This window comes from Taudactylus pleione, unplaced genomic scaffold, assembly GCF_031769625.1.
Source record: "Taudactylus pleione unplaced genomic scaffold, aTauple2 ptg000053l, whole genome shotgun sequence".
In the NCBI taxonomy this organism is placed as follows: domain Eukaryota; kingdom Metazoa; phylum Chordata; class Amphibia; order Anura; family Myobatrachidae; genus Taudactylus; species Taudactylus pleione.
In genome coordinates this window covers 40,523,505-40,542,455 of record NW_028284455.1, presented here as the reverse complement: position 1 = coordinate 40,542,455, position 18,951 = coordinate 40,523,505, and the positions used below count along the sequence as shown (strand labels likewise).

Below are 18,951 nucleotides of genomic sequence, written 5' to 3'. Positions count from 1 at the left end.
TGCAAACTTTTATTCTTTTGTCCAACTTTACTAAATGCTAATCTCTGTAAATCTCGTGCGAGGTCTTGTGAGCAGTCACTTCCATTGAGTTGAATGAAATTTCAAGCACTATAAGTTGAGGTCTGGTTGCAATATGATGTGCTATGTTCGTCAAATAGAGTTAGATATAAAAATATGCCAAGAACATACACAGAACAACGTGTACACTTGTGGCCAGAGCAAAGAAATTGGGAGGCATTCAATTAAGGGAGAGTCCGTTCACCCAGCCGAATCTGTGCGGCAGCTGCTGCCAGGCTTGACGGCAGCTGGATCTCGCTAAAAAATGTACAACACCCCATAGGGTAGCGAGCATTTTGTGTGTATTGGGCATTCGGCTAGCTGAATGGTGCGAGGCGGGCTACCGTTGCCAGCATTTAAACGCCGCTGCATTTCACACCCTTCGCCGCCAATTGAATTCCCCCGCTTACACTTATCATTATCAACTTATAATGGTATATAAATGGCACTGGAGCAAAGAGACTAGTCAGCATTATACCATGCTGTTTAATAAAATTGTTTTAATGACTTTCAATTTTCTGGCCCAATAGGGGCAGCAGGACAGAGCCTCTACTGTCATGAATGTAAGGATCGCAATCTATCTACCTTGTATTTCATTCCCCCCACATGCAAGCACTGAAGCATTGCAAATATATGTAATAAGCAAGAAAGCATGTCTGTCTGTCTGTTTATGCATGGCCGATCAGTCGCAGATTGTAAAAGGTGTGTACCCAGCTTTTGTCCTTTTTAAAGTGACCATTCATATTAGTCAACCTTCTATGTTTGCATGCAAGGGCATAACTAGAACCTTGTGGGCCACATAGCAAGATCTTAAGATCCCCCCCTGTGGCTATGAAGCCCCATACAACACAGCAAGCTGCAATGCACTGTGTGTTCTGACACCTTTGTATCATAGCCAGCATTATTTTATTTCAGCAATTTGTGCTACAGTGGCTTTTCTGTGAGATCAGACTAGACTTTGCTCCCCACGCGCATAAATGAGCCTTGGGCACCCATGACCCGGTCTGCGGATCACTGGTTGTTCTTTCTTGGACATTTGTGGTAGGTACTAACCACTGCATACCGGGAACACCCTAAAAGACCTGCTGTTTTGGAGATGCTCTGACTCAGTCGACTAGTCATCACAATTTTGCACTTGTCAAAGACACTCAAATCCTTACACTTGCCCATGTTTCCTGCTTCCCACACATCAACTTCAAGAACTGACTGTTCTCTTGCTGCCTAATACTATATATCCCATCTATTGACAGGTGCCATTGTAACAAGTTAATCAACGTTAATAACTTCACCTGGCTATATTCCAACCTATCCATATTAAGATGGACAACCTACTTTTGCATCAATATTATTCATATCAGCTGATAACGATATTACTTGCAATTAATTTCAGACTTCAGATTTAACACCAGGGCTGAATTAAGGTTTGTGTGTGCCACAGGGCAACTAATGTGTGGGGACCCCAAACAATAGAATTGTCAATATTATATTATTTTATTACCAGTTATTTTTATAGTGCATTTATATTCTGCAGAGAATATTTGGCCATTCACATCAGTCTCTACCCCAGTGAAGCTTACAAGTTATATTCCCTACCACATGTACACGCACACACATACACACTAGGGTTAATTTTTTGGGCCAGACCCCATGCTTGACCTACCTTCCTCTTGCTGCTCACGTTCTGGGCTGTCTTCAAAGAAAAAAACTTTACTGCACGGCGCTGGCGAGCACCAGTCAGTGAGATGGATTGTGGATGGGATGGATTGCGGGCAGGTAACGGTATGGATTGTGGGCAGCAGGATGGATTGCAGGTGGACTCCCCTTTCCGTCCGGACCCCGGACTCCAGTCCGAGCAGATGGCGGCGCTGGCTGTGAGGCAGTAATGCTAAACATTACACCATCTGTGCTGCCCATATGCTGGAGATGTTATTAGCAAGTATAATTTGTAAATACTCCCAACACCACAAATATGTTACACACACTGTAGTGCCCCCAATTCACATTATGCCACACAGAAATGTCAGTTCACATGCCACAGTACACCCCATGCTTGTGATGTATCTATGTGCAACCACCCCTGTTGCCTTGTTGTTAATCCAGTTCTGTTTCAGACAATCATTGTATAAAATGTTCTTTCATACAGATGTGACTACTGTTAATTGTAACTATTAACCCTTAGTGTTGCAAAGAAGTTGGCTTTAAACAGTTAATCTACAGATAATAATGTATATGAATAAATTGATTATAAATTTGGGTATGTGAATTTGAAAAAAATAAAATCTGGAAATCTCCTTGGTTCGGTGGATTCTTCCTGGTATTGTAGAGTAAAGTAGGGACATATGATTTGAAATATTAATTTAAATTCAGTATTATTTTACCTTTAATTTTTTTCCCAACAACTACAAAAATATGAGTTACCTACAGTAATTCACTACAAAAGTTTGGAATATGTACAGTGTGTTAGATGTATTGTAGTAATAGAACAAAACAGCCCACTTGTCATATATTTCCTGGAACGTTTTTTTAGGAACAGTTTTATCTTCCTTTCCAGAAAGGGAGGGGTGGTACTGGCTAAAAGACAAAAACAGACTTGCAAGCTTCAATTTATTAGCAGACATTCTTATGCAAGTGTACGCAGCAGTACAGACAAACAAGAAACTTGCTGGAAAAGAGGTGAGTGTTTTTGTTTTCTGTTACCTGTATGCGGCTAGCAGAACCTTGAATAGAGTTAGGTCTTCTTTTAGAAATAATGTACTGTACATAATACAACATAACAGCCAGCTTATATAAAGCAACTTTCTAAAACAGCAATGCCTAGACAATATAAATAACAGAAAATTAAAAACTCAAGGTCTTCCTGCAAAGCCGCAACATAGCATTACTGCATAACAAAGCTCTGAAAGCAGCCACTATATATATATATATATATATATATATATATATATATATATATATATATATATATATATATGTGTGAGTGCCCTCTTACCATATTTGGATACAGTGTATATATTATATATATATATATATATATATATATATATATATACACACACACACACACACACACACATATATACACACACACACATGCAGGTTGCGTCGCCCATATCCAAAAATATTCCGAAATACAGAATTTTTTTAGCATGACAGATCGTAAAACCTTTTATTTTTGATGGCTCAGTTTACACAAACTTTGTTTAAAGTACAAAATTATTATAAATATTGTATACAAAAACCTTCATGCTTTCTGTATAAAGAGTATATGAAACATAAATGAATTTCATGTATGTACACAAAATTTGTTTGAGCCACAAAATTATTGAAAATATAAAGTTATAGGGTGTATATAAAATATAAATGCATTCTGTGTTCAGATTTGGGTCCAATTCCCAAGATATTCCATTATGGTATGCACATATTCCAAATTACAGTATACACACATGTGTGTATATATATATATATATATATATATATATATATATATATATATATACACACACACACTGTATATATAGTATAATTTTTGGTATGTACAAATCTTCTTTTGGAATCTTCATCCGAGTGAAGGAGCTTTTCTAAACACTACAAAGATAATTCCATACGTCAGCTTGCATGTTTAAATAATGTTCCCCAAAATAGGAAACAAAACATGGATTATTTCTTATTATTACTTTAGATAATTATGTGAAAAGCATATTCCCATAAACATAAGTGAAGAAGATGGAAGTGGAGTATAGATAAACAGGCATTAGACGGAAAAAGTGTGAATTGGAAACAGATTTGTTCTATGTGTCACACTTTGCAAATAATTTTTGTTGCAGGGCAGTTGTGCTAAAACATCCAGGAAGCTCTTGTACACTACATTTGAATACATCTATGCTGACAAGTGATTTAGTGCTTTCTATGTCTAGTACACAGCACAGCTTGGCACATGGCCAAAGAGAGTCCTGCAGGACTGTATTATGTTTTCTAATGGAAAACAAAGTTACGTGAAATATAATCCACACTGAATAATGAGTTGATTCAATACTAAAAGGGATTGTCTAACATTCACAAAAATACAAGTAAATGTTCCCATACATTGACAGAATTTGAGATATTTTACTGTGTTTAATATTTGTGCGGCTAAAGGGGCCTATCCATTAGCAGATGTTTTTTCTGAACTATTAAAGACAAAAGATATCTATTGAAAATTCCGCTGGCTGTGCTGAAAGATATCTGTCATGTACATGACAGATTTTTGCAAAAGACGAACGATGAACGATATTGCATGACATCATTCAGGGAGTGGATTTTTTTCTCTCCAGTGCTTTGCAGCTGCTGCTAATATCGTTCGTCGTTTACCGCATATAAACTGCCATATATTTCTAATATCTGGCAGCGATATGCGATAATTGACCAACATGTTGGAGAGACGAAAGATAAAATGTATCGGCCGCGGGAGTGCGCATCTGTCATCGTTCAGGGCCTATCCATTAGCAGATAAATTGAACGACTGAACGATATATCGTTCAGTCGTTCAATTTATCTGCTAATGGATAGGCCAGTGTGAGCTGTTGTCCACTGTTATCAGGCATTTCACAATGAGATTGCAGTGTCACTAGCACACAGGCTGAAACACAAACATTGGGTGTGCAATGTTAGGATCGGAGCTACCATTAGGCAAAATGAGGAGCTTGCCTAAGGCACCAAGCAGAGCATTGGTCTCTGTCACAGAGGAGCAGTAGCCAGCGGTTTCATGTCAGTGATAGGCTCAGTGATAATGTTACTGCCCAGTGCCATATACCCAGTCTTAAAGGAGCAGCAGATGCCACCCTCCTGCCTGCTACATTAATATGTGGGGAGAGGGGGAAGTGGAGTAGCAGGGAGTAAGGGTAATGGTGCAGCACCCATTACCAAGTGCTAAGTAAAACAAATATTGCCCCAGGATTACAGCTTTAAGCTCTCTGCTATCCGAGTAACAAATTAGCACATTGTATAGAAAATAAAAATAATTAACAAAGGGCCTGATTCAGAGCTGATTGCAGATTCCCGGTTATCGGGAATCTGCGCATGCGCAGAACGGGTTCAGAAAAATTGCACACAGACCCCCTGCGGGGGGTCCTGCGTTCCTAGATATGAGGGATTGTCAGACACCTCCTGCTGCATTTGCATTTTTGCAGGCCTGCATTGCAAAGCCACTTGTGTGCAACTTTGCAATTTCATCCTCTGCTGAATCAGGCTAAAAGTTTGCTGGATCGAATATTATAATTTTTGTCCCATTTATTTAATTTATTCCCTTTACCTTTTTCCCAGTTTTGTTACTCTTATGTGCATGCTCAAAATATTGGCAATCACTCCGTTCTTATTTTACATTAGCAAGGCTTGCATCTGTTTTACTAATTACTTCATAAATTATGCTCCTGTTCTACCGTATGTAGTTGTTTCCACTGGCCATAAAAGAGCTACTTCTTGTCTACATTTTGCTAGATATATAGCTAAAGAGACAGGCAACTGGATAACAGTAATAAAAGTTTATTTAAAAAAAAAAAGCTCTAATGAACTGTGTGTATGATGGAATATTAACAAAACTGAAAAAAAGAACCTCCTAAGAAATCTGATGTCCCAATTATTAACTAATAAAAAAAAAAAAGATTGAGAATTAGGGCTGTACTCATGCAGAATTTTAGAATGTGTCAAATAATATATATAAACCTGTAAATGTGAAGCAAGAACGTAGACCTAATGTAGTAGAAATAAATACAAATTACATTAATTTAAATAATGTATGAATAACATGACAAATTAACATTGTAATGACCATAAGGATAATGTCAAGTTACCAAGTAATTAACCGGCATTCAGGAATCATTAAAACACTGCTACATACTGTATGTCAGAGTCTCTATTACAGGCATGAACAGCACATTTCTTTATGATATGCATCCAAGGAACTTTATGTTTGTTTATGGCGAACATTCATCCATCAATCAATAACCCCCTCATCCTCCAATATTAAGCTCAAAAATGTTTTTCTTTAGAAATAAAAGTACAGATGCCAAAAATCCGTGGGACGTATGGGAGCAAACAACAATAGATATTTGCTCCCAGATGTTGGAAAATGGACCAGATTTTCCTTCCCACCAGACAGATTGGACAGAAATATCTACATTACAGGTGTGTACAGTACCAGTGGTGTTCCTACCTCTCTTTGCACCCGGTGCGGGCAGCGGTGGGGAGCTTGTACTGCGCGCTGGCAAATAAAGGGGCATGGCCTCATGGGTGGGGCGTGGCCTCGCGGCCCGAACCAACGTTTTTTGTCACACCGGGGGTGCAGGCTGCTCCAGAGGACTAGCCTGTGTGAAGTGCCGGCTCCCTCACTGTGCTAGGAGCTGAGTGCTACACCCGGCTCCTGTCACTGAGGGAGAGCCAGCACTTTGGTGTCACACCTAGGCTGGTGACACCCAGGTGCGTCCCGCACCCTCCTTGTGACGCCATTTTACAGTACACAGTCTTAGGTAAAGCTGGCACTTCACTGATGTAGGTCACACACAAAGAAAATAGAAGGCATTTTCCCACTTGACCAAGCCCTAGTTTAGCAGTTGTAGAAGATGAGATAGTGTTCACTGTAGGAATTTTTTTAGCGCAGAGGTGCTGACATCTGTGCACACCAAATTCAGAGCCGTAACTACACATTTTGACAAAAGAGCGTTTGTGCCACCATCCACAAGTGAAGCAGGGAGAGCACGTGCAAAAAAAAAAAACAGGTGTGGTCTCGCTGGGTAGGGGCATAACCACATACAGTGTATCCGGAAAGTATTCAAAACGCTTCACTTTTTCCACATTTTATGTTACAGCCTTATTCCAAAATGGAATAAATTCATTTTTGTCCTCAAAATTCTACACACGATACCCCATAAATGACAATGAGTAAAACGTTTTTTTTTGCGATTTTTGCAAATTTAAAAAAAAAAAATCACACGTACATAAGTATTCACAACCTTTGCTCAATACTTTGTTGATGCACCTTTGTCAGCAATTACAGCTTAAAGTATTTTTGAATATGATGCCACAAGCTTGGCACACCTTTGGGCAGTTTCGCCCATTCCTCTTTGCAGCACCTCTCAAGCTCCATCAGGTTGGATGGGAAGCGTCGGTGCACAGCCAATTTCAGATCTCTCCAGAGATGTTCAAGTGGATTCAAGGCTGGGCCACTCAAGGACATTCACAGAGTTGTCCTGCAGCCTGATCTCCTTTGATATCTTGGCTGTGTGCTTAGGGTCGTTGTCCTGCTGAAAGATGAACCATCGCCCCAGTCTGAGGTCAAGAGCGCTCTGGAGCAGGTTTTCATCCAGGATGTCTCTGTACATTGCTGCATTCATCTTTCCCTCTATCCTGACTAGTCTCCCAGTTCCTGCCGCTGAAAAACACCCCACAGCATGATGCTGCCACCACCATGCTTCACTGTAGGGATGGTATTGGTCTGGTGATTAGCAGTGCCTGGTTTCCTCCAAACATAACGAATGGCATTCACGCCAAAGAGTTAAATCTTTGTCTCTCATGGTCTGAGAGTCCTTCAGGTGCATTTTGGCAAACTGCAGGCGGGCTGCCATGTGCTTTTTACCAAGGAGTGGCTTCCGTCTGGTCACTCTACCATAGAGGCCTGATTGGTGGATTGCTGCAGAGATGGCTGTCTTTCTGGAATGTTCTCCTCTCTCCACAGAGGAATGCTGTAGCTCTGACAGAGTGACCATCGGGTTCTTGGTCACCTCCCTGACTAGGGTCCTTCTCCCCCGCTCGCTCAGTTAAGACGGCCGGCCAACTCTAGGAAGAGTCCTGGTGGTTCCGAACTTCTTCCATTTACTGATGATGGAGGCCACGGTGCTCATTGGGACCTTCAAAGCAGCAGATGATATTTTTCTGTACCCTTCTCCAGATTTGTGTCTCGAGACAATCCTGTCTCAGAGGTCTACAGACAATTCCTTGGACTTCATGCTTGGTTTGTGCTCTGACATGCACTGTCAAGTGTAGGACCTTTTATAGACAGGTGTATGCCTTTCAAAATCATGTCCAATCAACTGAATTTACCACAAGTGGACTCCATTAAAGCTGTAGGAACATCTCAAGGATGATCAGTGGAAACAGGATGCACCTGAGCTTAATTTTGAGCTTCATGGCAAAGGCCATGAATACTTATGTACATGTGATTTCTTAGTGTGTTTTTTTTTTAATTAAATTTACAAATATCTCAAAAACGTTTACACGTGGTCATTATGGAGTATTGGGCGTAGAATTTTGAGGACAAAAATGAATTTATTCCATTTTAGAATAAGGCTGTAACATAACAAAATGTGGAAAAAGTGAAGTGTTATGAATACTTTCCGGATGTACTGTAATAGTACCCCAATTCAAATTATGCCACACAGTAGTGCCTCTTTGTCATATTATTATTAACCTCTATTTATATGGCGCCACAAGTGTTCCACAGCGCCTTACAAATTACATAAACAAATAAGTGAACACGAAACCAGTGACTTACAGTGCAATACAATACAGGACAAGAATATGCTGCATTAGCGATCATAACGCTCAAAATAAGCAGCAGGGAGTCAGCAATCAAGTGTTAGATGCCCTTATGAGGAATAAGGAGTAGAACAAATTATAAGGAGAAGCACATGAGGGAAAAGCGCCATGCTCGTGAGAGCTTACAATCTAAAGAAATGACATCGCACAGTAGTGCCCCTTCCAGGACCATAACTAGAGTGGTGCGACCAGTGCCACGGCACAGGGCACCGCAGGGCAGGGGGCGCTGTTTTGGCCTGTCAATTTTCCGGTTTATTATCATTCTCACTTTTAGCTTCCTCTTCTTTTATCCCCAGCATCTACTGGCCTCCCCTATCTCTTCCCTGACCCTTCCCCTGAGGCCATGGCCCTTTTTCAGGTGCACTATCTTATTATTAATAATAATAATAATAATAATTTTATTTATATAGCGCTTTTCTCCCGCAGGACTCACTCGCTTTACAAACATCAGAAAACATGGTACACTGTTCAAGGATTACGTATTGCAGAAAATAGAAAACCACATGGAGATAATTAAAAACAACCAAAACCTAGAGAGCACAATAAGCATATTGCAGGGTTGGTGCAGACATTTTGAGAAATAACTTCCATGGGTCATATATTCCACCAACAAAAGGTACCAGATGAGTCAGCCATCTTGGGCGCACTACTTAGGATTACCCTGGGTGGAATAGGTTATGCCTAGAAGAGATGACACAAAATGGGTGGTTGCAGCATCCTAACGCTAAGAGTAGGGTCCCACCATAATCATTAGGTCCATGTATTTTTCATCCCATCCACGAGTATACCAGGTGAGGCAGCCATATTGGGCGCACTACAAATGTTACAATGTGGGAGAAAAGCTGTACAAGGACCCAAGGCATATATGGGAAAACTGACATGTGTGTGGCAGTATGATATACCCAGTATGAGTAGATCTATTTGAAGTACATCCTGCCTATGGAGGATGTACTTCATTGGAGGTATAACATGCCGGCATATCATACAGTGGGGTGGAAGTACATGGTACAAAGCAGGGAATACCAAACACAGCAAACAGTGATGCAGTTTGGGCATGATGTATACAGGTGATCTTATGTCCCTATTTAAAAAATGAGGGTGGGCGCCAATGCTCTCTCTGGCACAGGGCACCAAAAAGTCTAGTTACGGTTCTGGCCCCTTCATCACATTACACCACACAGTAATGTCCCTTATTCACGTTATGTCACACAGTAGTGTCCCTTTTTCATGTTAAGTCACACAGTAGTGTCCCTTTTTCACGCTACGTCACACAGTAGTGTCCCTATTTCACGTTATGCCACACAGTAGTGTCCCTTTTTCACGTTACGTCACACAGTAGAGCCCATTCACGTTATGCCACACAGTAGTAATGCCCCTTATATATTATGCCATGCAGTAGTAGTGGACCCTTATACATTATGCTACACAGTAATGCCCCTTATACATTATGCCAGCCACACACAATTATGCCCCTTATAACACATTATGGCCCACACAGTAATACCCTGGCATCTGCAGATGGCGTCTGTCACCAGATCATGAGGTCTGCAGATGGCATCCACACAGATTCCCGCCCGCGACGCGCTTTTTATACCTGGGCTGGCCATGCCCTGACGTCACTGCTGCTGCATGTGACACTCTCCAGTCTCCACCCTCCTCAGCAAGGTGCCGCTGGGCAGCCTTGCAGGCAGCTCACAGTAGCTGTCAGAATGGCGTCCAGCCAGATTACCCTTGGGCCCTGTCCCAACCACGCATCCTCTAACCTGGCCGCGTCATGATGTCACTACGTCATGACGCGGCCACACAGAACACCGGGCAGCCCAGCACGTTAGCCAGCTCACAGGAGCTGGCCCATTGCGTCTTTCACACAGAGTTGCCACCTGCGTAATGACTTCATGATGCGGCCGCGTCATAACATCACGCAATGATGCTGCCGCAGCGCATAGTAAATAAAAAGGCGAACACAGCCGGGTAAGCCTGTGCTCGCCCAGACCGGCCCATCCGCCCTGTTGGCATTTGCCAGAACTGCCCGATGGCCAGTCTGGCCCTGGCGTATGGTAAAACACAACCAAGATGTTTAAAATAAAAAGAGAAATTGAATGAATGTAAAAACTGGAATTTTAATTGAATGGCTGACATTAGGGAAACTCATACATTTTACAGGAAAAGCAATGTTTTTAAGCAAGCTAACAAAGCTATTATATCTGACCACACTGTACAAAATGTATTCAATGACTTTATGCGTGTGATTGCAACCTCAGTTTATAAATAAAACAGTTGTAACTTTGTAAAGTGCAATTGCCAATAGTAATTAAGAGAGTTTACACAAACTAAGACATTAAGGGCCTGATTCAGAGCCACTCGTTAGCGGCTGTTCGTTCGCTCCGAGCGATGTTTGCACAACTGCGCATGCGTACGGATTGTTATACGCATGCGCGAACCAGTCTGTGCGGCGGAAAATAGTTTGTTCGCTATCTAGCGAGTGCCTGCTAATTTGAGTGACAGAATGAGGCGTATGTGGGTGGTAACAGGGGAAGGTGCTTGAAAACAGGGGAGTGGAGATCCGAACGCAGGCGTGCTTAAAGGTCAAAGCGGGCGTTTTATGGGTGTGCATAATTAAAACAGCAGCGTCATCAACCACGTCAGTTGGGTGTCTTTTAGCCAAAACTGCTCGCAAGATTGCGGTAGGAAAAACCAACCACAAGACTAGCGAGCAGTTCATATGCTGTTCGATGTACTCGATTAATCTAATAAATAGCGGACATGATGTATGATGCGAGCGGCCAGGGGGCGTTTTTATCAAATAAACGAGCGTATGTTTTGTTCGCTCGTTCAGACATGGAGGCGTCAACAGACCGCAAGGAGCGTACGGTTCATTTGAATAGCCACCCCCTTTTACTGAACGAGCGATCGCTAATTGCGAGTGGCTCTGAATCAGGCCCTAAGACATTAAGACACAGCTCCCCCGGGTTTCTTGTCAGAATTGTATTTAATTGCTTTTCTTCTTCTCATCCAAAAAACAAATTAAATATGCAAATGACAGTTATTTATATGGTATATTAGTTGCTATCAAACAGTAACAGAATATAGGGGCAAGGAAACAAAAGGATATTTCTATTTTCTTTTTAGAATGTTGAAGAACAGTGCACAATTTATATTTAGTAGGTATCTATACTATTATTTTGCTATTTATATTTATTTGAATCTTTAAAAAAAAGCAAATGAAAATTGCAAAAAGTAAATAAATGGAGGGGAAAAGAAGTGCAAATGAAATGGAGCAACAACAAAAAAAAGTCCATTGTAAACTATAATTTGGTTTCTTTTTTTCTTCTGGCCTATTTGCTTAAAACCAGAGTAAGTATTTCTTAAACTCAGTTACTGTATGCTAATGATAAAAATAATCAACATATAGAAAATATAGGATAAACTATATGTACTCATTTCCCATGTACAGTATACATCAACTCTCTAGATAAGGGGAAATAGATATTGCAATTGAGGGAATGATCTACTCCTAGAACAAATGTGAGCTGGATTTGCTGTCATTACATTGACTGACAGTCTTTTTTATGTCCCATGCATTTCACTTCTGAATTGTTATTACACTTTTGTTCAATTTCGATCCTGTCAATGCTTAAACAAGTCAGATAGGTCAGGCTAATACATAAAGCAATGTAGGTGTGGGATGAGAGAAAATGAAAGGAGAAGGGGTGCGGTAGTTTAGTGGGTTACAGTAACACATATGTAATAAAAAAACAATAAGATGAGTGAAGAGAGTGTTTGTATAAGGGATAACCATGTATAATTGGCCCACCAAACAGACACAGTTTAGGTTATATGGCATGGAGCACCAAACTATGCATATTCTACTCATTCCAGTCTGAATGAATATGCCAATTAGCATTTACAAGTTAGGAGGGTATTGTGAGGTAGGATGACATTGCCAATGTGATACTACTATATTGTAATTACAGATTATTCTCTCAACAATCTTCATAGAGACATTTCATTGTATTACATCAAATGATCTGTTCAAGCAAGTACTTTTAATTTGTATACAAACCTCTTCACAGTGTTCACTCTAGGTCCGGCGCGGGGCAGGGTGCTGAACCGCAGAAAGGGCACTGTAGCCTGCACACGTCTGAAAAGGGGGCATGGCCATGGAATGGGGGCGTGTCTTTAAGATGAGCCCCCTTTTCATCGCTTTGTGGCGTGCCCGGCACTTACGCACATACCGGGCTACCCCCAAGTTCTCCCCTCTCTGTGAACAGATGCCGCGTGCATGCGCACGGCATCTGTTCATTGGCGGTAATCGCTGCACCACAATTTTTCCCACCCTCTGGACACTGCGGCCTGCGGCTGGAGATGGCACCTGGCAAGTTGTTTTAGTGGGGCACTGCCAAAAGGGCAGTATGCATTCTGCCCTTTTGAAATCGGGCAGGGCTCGGCAGCCTGCTAAAACAGCCTAGCGGGAATGCTATCTTTATAATGTACTACAAACACTGCAACAATGTGACATGGTTTCCACTGTAATTCAAAGTCTAAAAACGCTTTCAGTGTCAAAGCAAAACAGGCATAGGTATTAATATTGTTTATTTATATTGCATCTACAGCAACATAGATTTGTTGACAAACTGTAATTAAATAAGGTATTTATGAACAGGAAAAGCGATAAAGGGATCCTGCTCTCAAGTTTACAATTTAAAGTTAAATTGAAATTTGATACATGAGGATAAATGCCACTTATTGCATATTGGTGCAACCGCATAACAATGGGAAAAGTGTCTAATGGGGCTATGGGTCAATTCATCGACCAGGGTTTTTTTAAATACAATAATAAATGTAAACTTGTGTGAACTATATAGTGTGGTGTTAATTGGGTAGAATGGTCGATGTTAAGAAGATGGCTCAGACTGAAAAAAAGAGAGTGAAGACAAAAGAGGGTGGTAAAGCATTGTCCCCCATATTTACTCACAGAAACAGATTTAATGTTGTGGCCATATTGCACAAATCTTTCACCAAAGCCACATGTCAGGCTGGCCAAGCTGACCTCTCCAATCTGGTAGAATGAGTAATCAGGAGATCAGAAACTGGACCTCCCTCTGAAAAATATGAGTGTCACATGGTAGCTGTGATTCATCTGGCCACCAACTATTTTGTTGCTGGCCATCCCCTCTTGTGTACAACATAAAGTACAGGAAAACTGTCATTCTTCCTTAAAGGGGCTCATCTATCCTCATAGATACCCAGAGCTCTAACAATAAGGAGACATCACTGCTTGGCCTATAGCAGATACAGCAATATCCTGCTTGAGATGTAATCTGGAAACAGCCTTCAGCTGGAATAAAGGTTTAGTATGCAGGATCACTCTGTACTGATGTGAAACCAGATAAAGGAAACATGTAGACAGAGCCACTAACTCAGAGATCTGCTGAGCAAGTGAAATTTAGATCTATAGATTGCAATAATTAGAAGTGCTGTTTTTGCAACACAGAATACCAAATTAAAATCCCACAGGACAACCAATGGGACATGTGGCAGCTGAATATGCAGCATGCCCTAAAGAAATGTTTGATCTTCAGGAATGCTGGCCAACTTATGCTGAAACAAAATGGAGAACTGCAACCTGAACCTTTATGGAGATCAAATTCTAGACACTGTCCAGACCATTTGCACTGGCCCTACTCTGGCCACCAGTTATCCTTCATGGTCACTGAAACTTTAAGGAAGACCCCTTCAAAAGCCTGATTCAGATTTGTACTCCAACCCGTTGGTTTGCGTACAACTATGTTTGAAGATCTGCGCATGTGTAGGATCTGTACTGCGCATATGCTCCACCTGCGAGCTCACCTCGCAGTGCCCAGATGCCAGTCTGTCAATCAGTTTGAGGCAGCATCCCCGAAAACAGGGACATCTTCCCCATTTTCTGGGTCTGAATTCTTGTACACAGCTTCACTGGCTTAGTTGCCTGAGAACATTGGCCATCCTAGGTAGGATGACAGAGAACAGTCCTTTAATAGAGTAAGGGAGCATGTAATAAGTGTGTGCATGAAAGGTAACATCCAGTTTTGTTAATGGGTTTGTATTTCATTATAGCATAGCATATTTGATTTGGATAAAACAGGCAACCGTTGTAAGGACCGACAGCAGAGCAGCAGTGGAACATTCTACAACTAAAACTAAATAAAAATATTTTGAAAGGGGTGACAGTCTGGTTAGGGGAAGCATGGTAAGAAAGGAATTGGACCAGTTAGTGTGGGAGATAATGAGTTCATGTATTAAAGCTATGACAATATCATGTGTGAGATATGTGGGTATTCTAGAGATGTTTCTTCGATGTATGTAGGAGGATTTGGATACAGACTGGATGAGGGAAAAAAAAAAAAAAAGAGTCAATAATGATTTCTAGGTAGTTAGCTTGAGGGTTAACACAATATAACCTCGTGCCTATTGAGTCACCTGTAATGAATATTCCTCTAGCAGCCAACCAGCACTAAAGCGTGGCGCTCAGAAATAATAAATCATAATCCAATAAATTACATACATTTATTAAAAAGTATCAGAGACATTGTTATTTATTTCCATACAGTGTGCTTCTATTGCTACTGTCACAGAATATTGCTACTTTCTAACATCAGAGGAATACTGCTGTCATTTTCTAGCAGCTACTGTATGTGAATGATCTATTACACATTTACTCCCCATGATTTGGTTTTAAAATTATTATACACATTGTTATATATATGTACTCCCGGGAGTCCATTAGTTTGAAAAAAACTTTTTAATAAATGTATGTAATTTATTGGACTATGATTTATTATTATGTCTGAGCACCACAGCTTACTACACATTTCCTTTTTTGTATTAGTTAGCTTGAGGGGTAGGGTTTATTGAGATAGCAGGTAGGCATCTTCTGTTTTCTGCTGAGAATATTAGCAGATTTGTCTATGAAAGATTGAGCTTAAGGTGTCATACTCAAACTATTTTTTCCTAAAACTGTAACTGGATCTATATTATACTAAACAGAGTTTGGCTTTAGTAGTATAACAGCACAGTAAATGCGTGACCTAGCTTTCAATTTCAAAGGTACTATATTGGACCTGTATTATATGCAAATATCAATATAACAAAAATCCTCTTTTTCCATTAGAAGCAGCAAAATGGAACATCAGATAAACACCTCATTAATGACAACAACGGAAAACTATGAAGATTATACAGACACAACCTTTGACTATGACAGTTATGAGGAACTCTGTGTGAAGCATGACATCAGAAGGTTTGCTGAGGTTTTTCTCCCAGCATTCTACTCTGTGACATTTGTGGTTGGTGTAGCTGGCAATTCTTTAGTGGTTGCCATATATGCATATTACAAAAAGATGAAGACTAAGACTGATGTATACCTACTAAATCTGGCAGTGGCAGATCTGTTGCTGCTCTTCACACTTCCTATTTGGGCAGTGAATGCTTCCATTGGTTGGCAGCTTGGAAAAGAAATGTGCAAGATAACCTCAGCTTTGTATACTATAAACTTCAGCTCTGGAATGCAGTTCTTAGCTTGCATTAGTCTGGACAGATACTTTGCAGTAACCAGGGCATCAAGCCAACAGAATTTTAGGAGAAGATGCTGGGCAATTTGTCTATTTGTCTGGACCACTTCCCTATTGTTGAGCATTCCTGATTTATATTACAATGTGGTAAAGGAACACAATGGTAAAAACCAATGTCTTCCCACTTATCCTAAAGATGCTGTAAAACAGGTTACTGCCTTAGTCCAGATCCTCGAAACAGTGTTTTGTTTCTTAATTCCTTTTCTTATCATGTTGGGCTGCTATTCAGCCATGGCCATAGTCCTTGTAAAATCTCCCAACATTAAAAGATCACGATCACTTAAAGTATTGCTGGCCGTGGTAGGAATATTTGTACTTACTCAGCTGCCATATAATGTTGTCAAGTTCTGGAGAGCCATAGATATAATATATGCTTTGATTACAAGCTGCAAGACCAGCAGAACCATTGATCTAATGATGCAAGTAACAGAAAGCATGGCTTTATTTCATTGTTGTCTCAATCCATTACTGTATGTTTACATGGGAACCACATTTAAATCCTATGTTACAAAAACGGTAAAAAAATGTAGCTCCTGGAGGAGACAGAGACCTCAGAGTACTGAAGAGTATTCCATGTATTCTGAAGATCATGTAGAAGAAACAAGCAGTTTCTCAATCTAAGGGGGAAAATTCGATTTGCGGCGATGACAACGCAGGGTTGGATTTCTGACCGTTTCTCTGGCACCTCGAACCACCAACATTGCAGATTTTTCCTTGCATTCCACATTGATGCCAATATGGTCCAAACAATACAGGTCTTGACTATGACAGTAGTGGATACACTATATTGAATGTGGATACACTATATTAAAACCACATGACTGTTACAAAAAGTCATGTGCAATATAAATGAAAGCTGTTTTTATAAAATATCCTCATAGTTTTTATATATATATATAGATCTGTAGTCAGAATGTACAGTATAACGCTACATATAGTAACTGCCTAATATATTAATATAATTTTTAATATATTACCCACTTTTATGAATTGTTAAAATAATTTACTATTTAATATGAGTGATGCTGACTTATAAAAAGATACTTACAACTTATAGATCATTGACCGTGATATTCAATGGTTGGATAAAAAAAATGGTACTGAAAACTTACACATTCACATTAGTCTCACTTTTAAAATAAGACAAAGGGGGAGATGTACTGTACTAAGCTCTGGAAATTGATAAATTGGAAAGTAATAAACTAACAGCCACTCAGCTCCCAACTAACATGTTACAGGCTGTTTGAAAAATGACAGTTAGGAGCTGTTGGTTGGCAGTATATCACTTTCCAGAGCTTAGTACATCTGCACCAAAGACTGAAAGCTAATCATTTAATTGAATTGTATAAATAAACTGCTTTTATGTTACTGATAGTAGTAAATTATTCCTGATTAGCTGATGTAATTTCAAAACACCTTTGTCTACAAACATTTTTAAATAATGCAGGCATACAATTTTATTAAAAGTTAGCTTTAAATTAGCATTTTACTGCTTATAGAAGAATGTTTATAGAATGCGTTTAGAATTCTTGTGCTTATTATACTTTAATGAAGTGTAGCAGTTTTCTTTTCATATCTTTTTTTTACCATGTAAAATAAACATCTCTTATACTATTAATGATGCTTCCAAAACTTCACAGAGTGAGTTATTCCCAATGATTAAGCAATAGGATACAGAGCCTAAAGTCTTCAGCAGCTTAAGTTGTTGAATTGTGATGAATATCAAGTAACATTCAGATTGTTAGATTATAACAATATATTAGAACTGTTAAGGCACACATCCACTAGACGATTAAATTGAGCAATATCATGATCGTTCGACAATCGCTTTAAAATAGTTTGCAGATTGTTTAACAAATGTCTAAAAGGACCAGCAATGCACGCTCCCGCTGGTCGTTTAGACATCTATCATCGTACAAATATGTTGTACAACCTGACGATATAGTCAGATTCAACATGTTTGCAGATGATTGATGTGCCTTTACTGAACGACTGCTCGTTCAGTGAAGGCACATTACAGACAGACAATCGACTGCACGATTACAATGTCATAATTGTGCAGTCTTTTGCCTGTCGTCTAGTGGATGTGTGCCTTTACAGTTTCAAACAGGAGTCTGCAGCAGATAAAGCAGAAAAAAACAACTGACCGCACAAGTAGAAGACACTGGTAAACTGAGATGTTTTATACTCATTTAAAAGAAACCCATAACATCGGGTATGGTAAATTTTGTCGGCATTCAACATGTCGACATTCAGAATGTCAACATGATAATGTTAGCTTGGTCATAATGTTGACATGCTCGCAATGTCAACATGATTAGAATGTTGATAACATATCCCGGGTGGTCTAGTGGTGAATTTCCTCGTATGTGGCAGGTTCACAATGGCTCCAGCAATCAAGGTCAAGGTCCAGCGGTGATCTGGTGAAAACTTCTGGTGGATCCAGCGGCACCTGTGGCAGTGAGTATATTTAACCTCTAACCCTCCCCCTAGAGCGTATACCTAATCTCACCTCCTGTAGCATAATCCTATCCTCCCCTCCCATAGCCTAACCATAAACTCCTCTCCAATAGCCTAACCATAACCTCTTCTCCAATAGCCTAACCATAACCTCCCCTCTCACAGCCTTATCCTAACCTTATCCCGCAGCCTAACACTAACCTCCTCTCCTGTAACCTAAACCTAACCTCCCTTCCCGTAGCTTAACCCTAACCGCCCC

At 40.2% G+C, this 18,951-nt stretch overlaps 2 protein-coding genes across 2 annotated transcripts in view; one reads left to right on the top strand and one right to left on the bottom strand.

Annotated features, from left to right (window-relative positions):
• The window catches only part of ACAD11 (acyl-CoA dehydrogenase family member 11), a 190,789-nt gene that overhangs the window by 42,558 nt on the left and 129,280 nt on the right, over positions 1-18,951 (bottom strand). The window lies entirely within an intron of this gene.
• On the top strand, positions 2,643-17,788 carry ACKR4 (atypical chemokine receptor 4). Its single transcript, XM_088462822.1, has 2 exons — positions 2,643-2,730; positions 15,773-17,788. The coding sequence occupies exon 2, from the start codon at positions 15,783-15,785 to the stop codon at positions 16,851-16,853; it is 1,071 nt and encodes a 356-aa protein (XP_088318948.1). The 5' UTR covers positions 2,643-2,730; positions 15,773-15,782; the 3' UTR covers positions 16,854-17,788.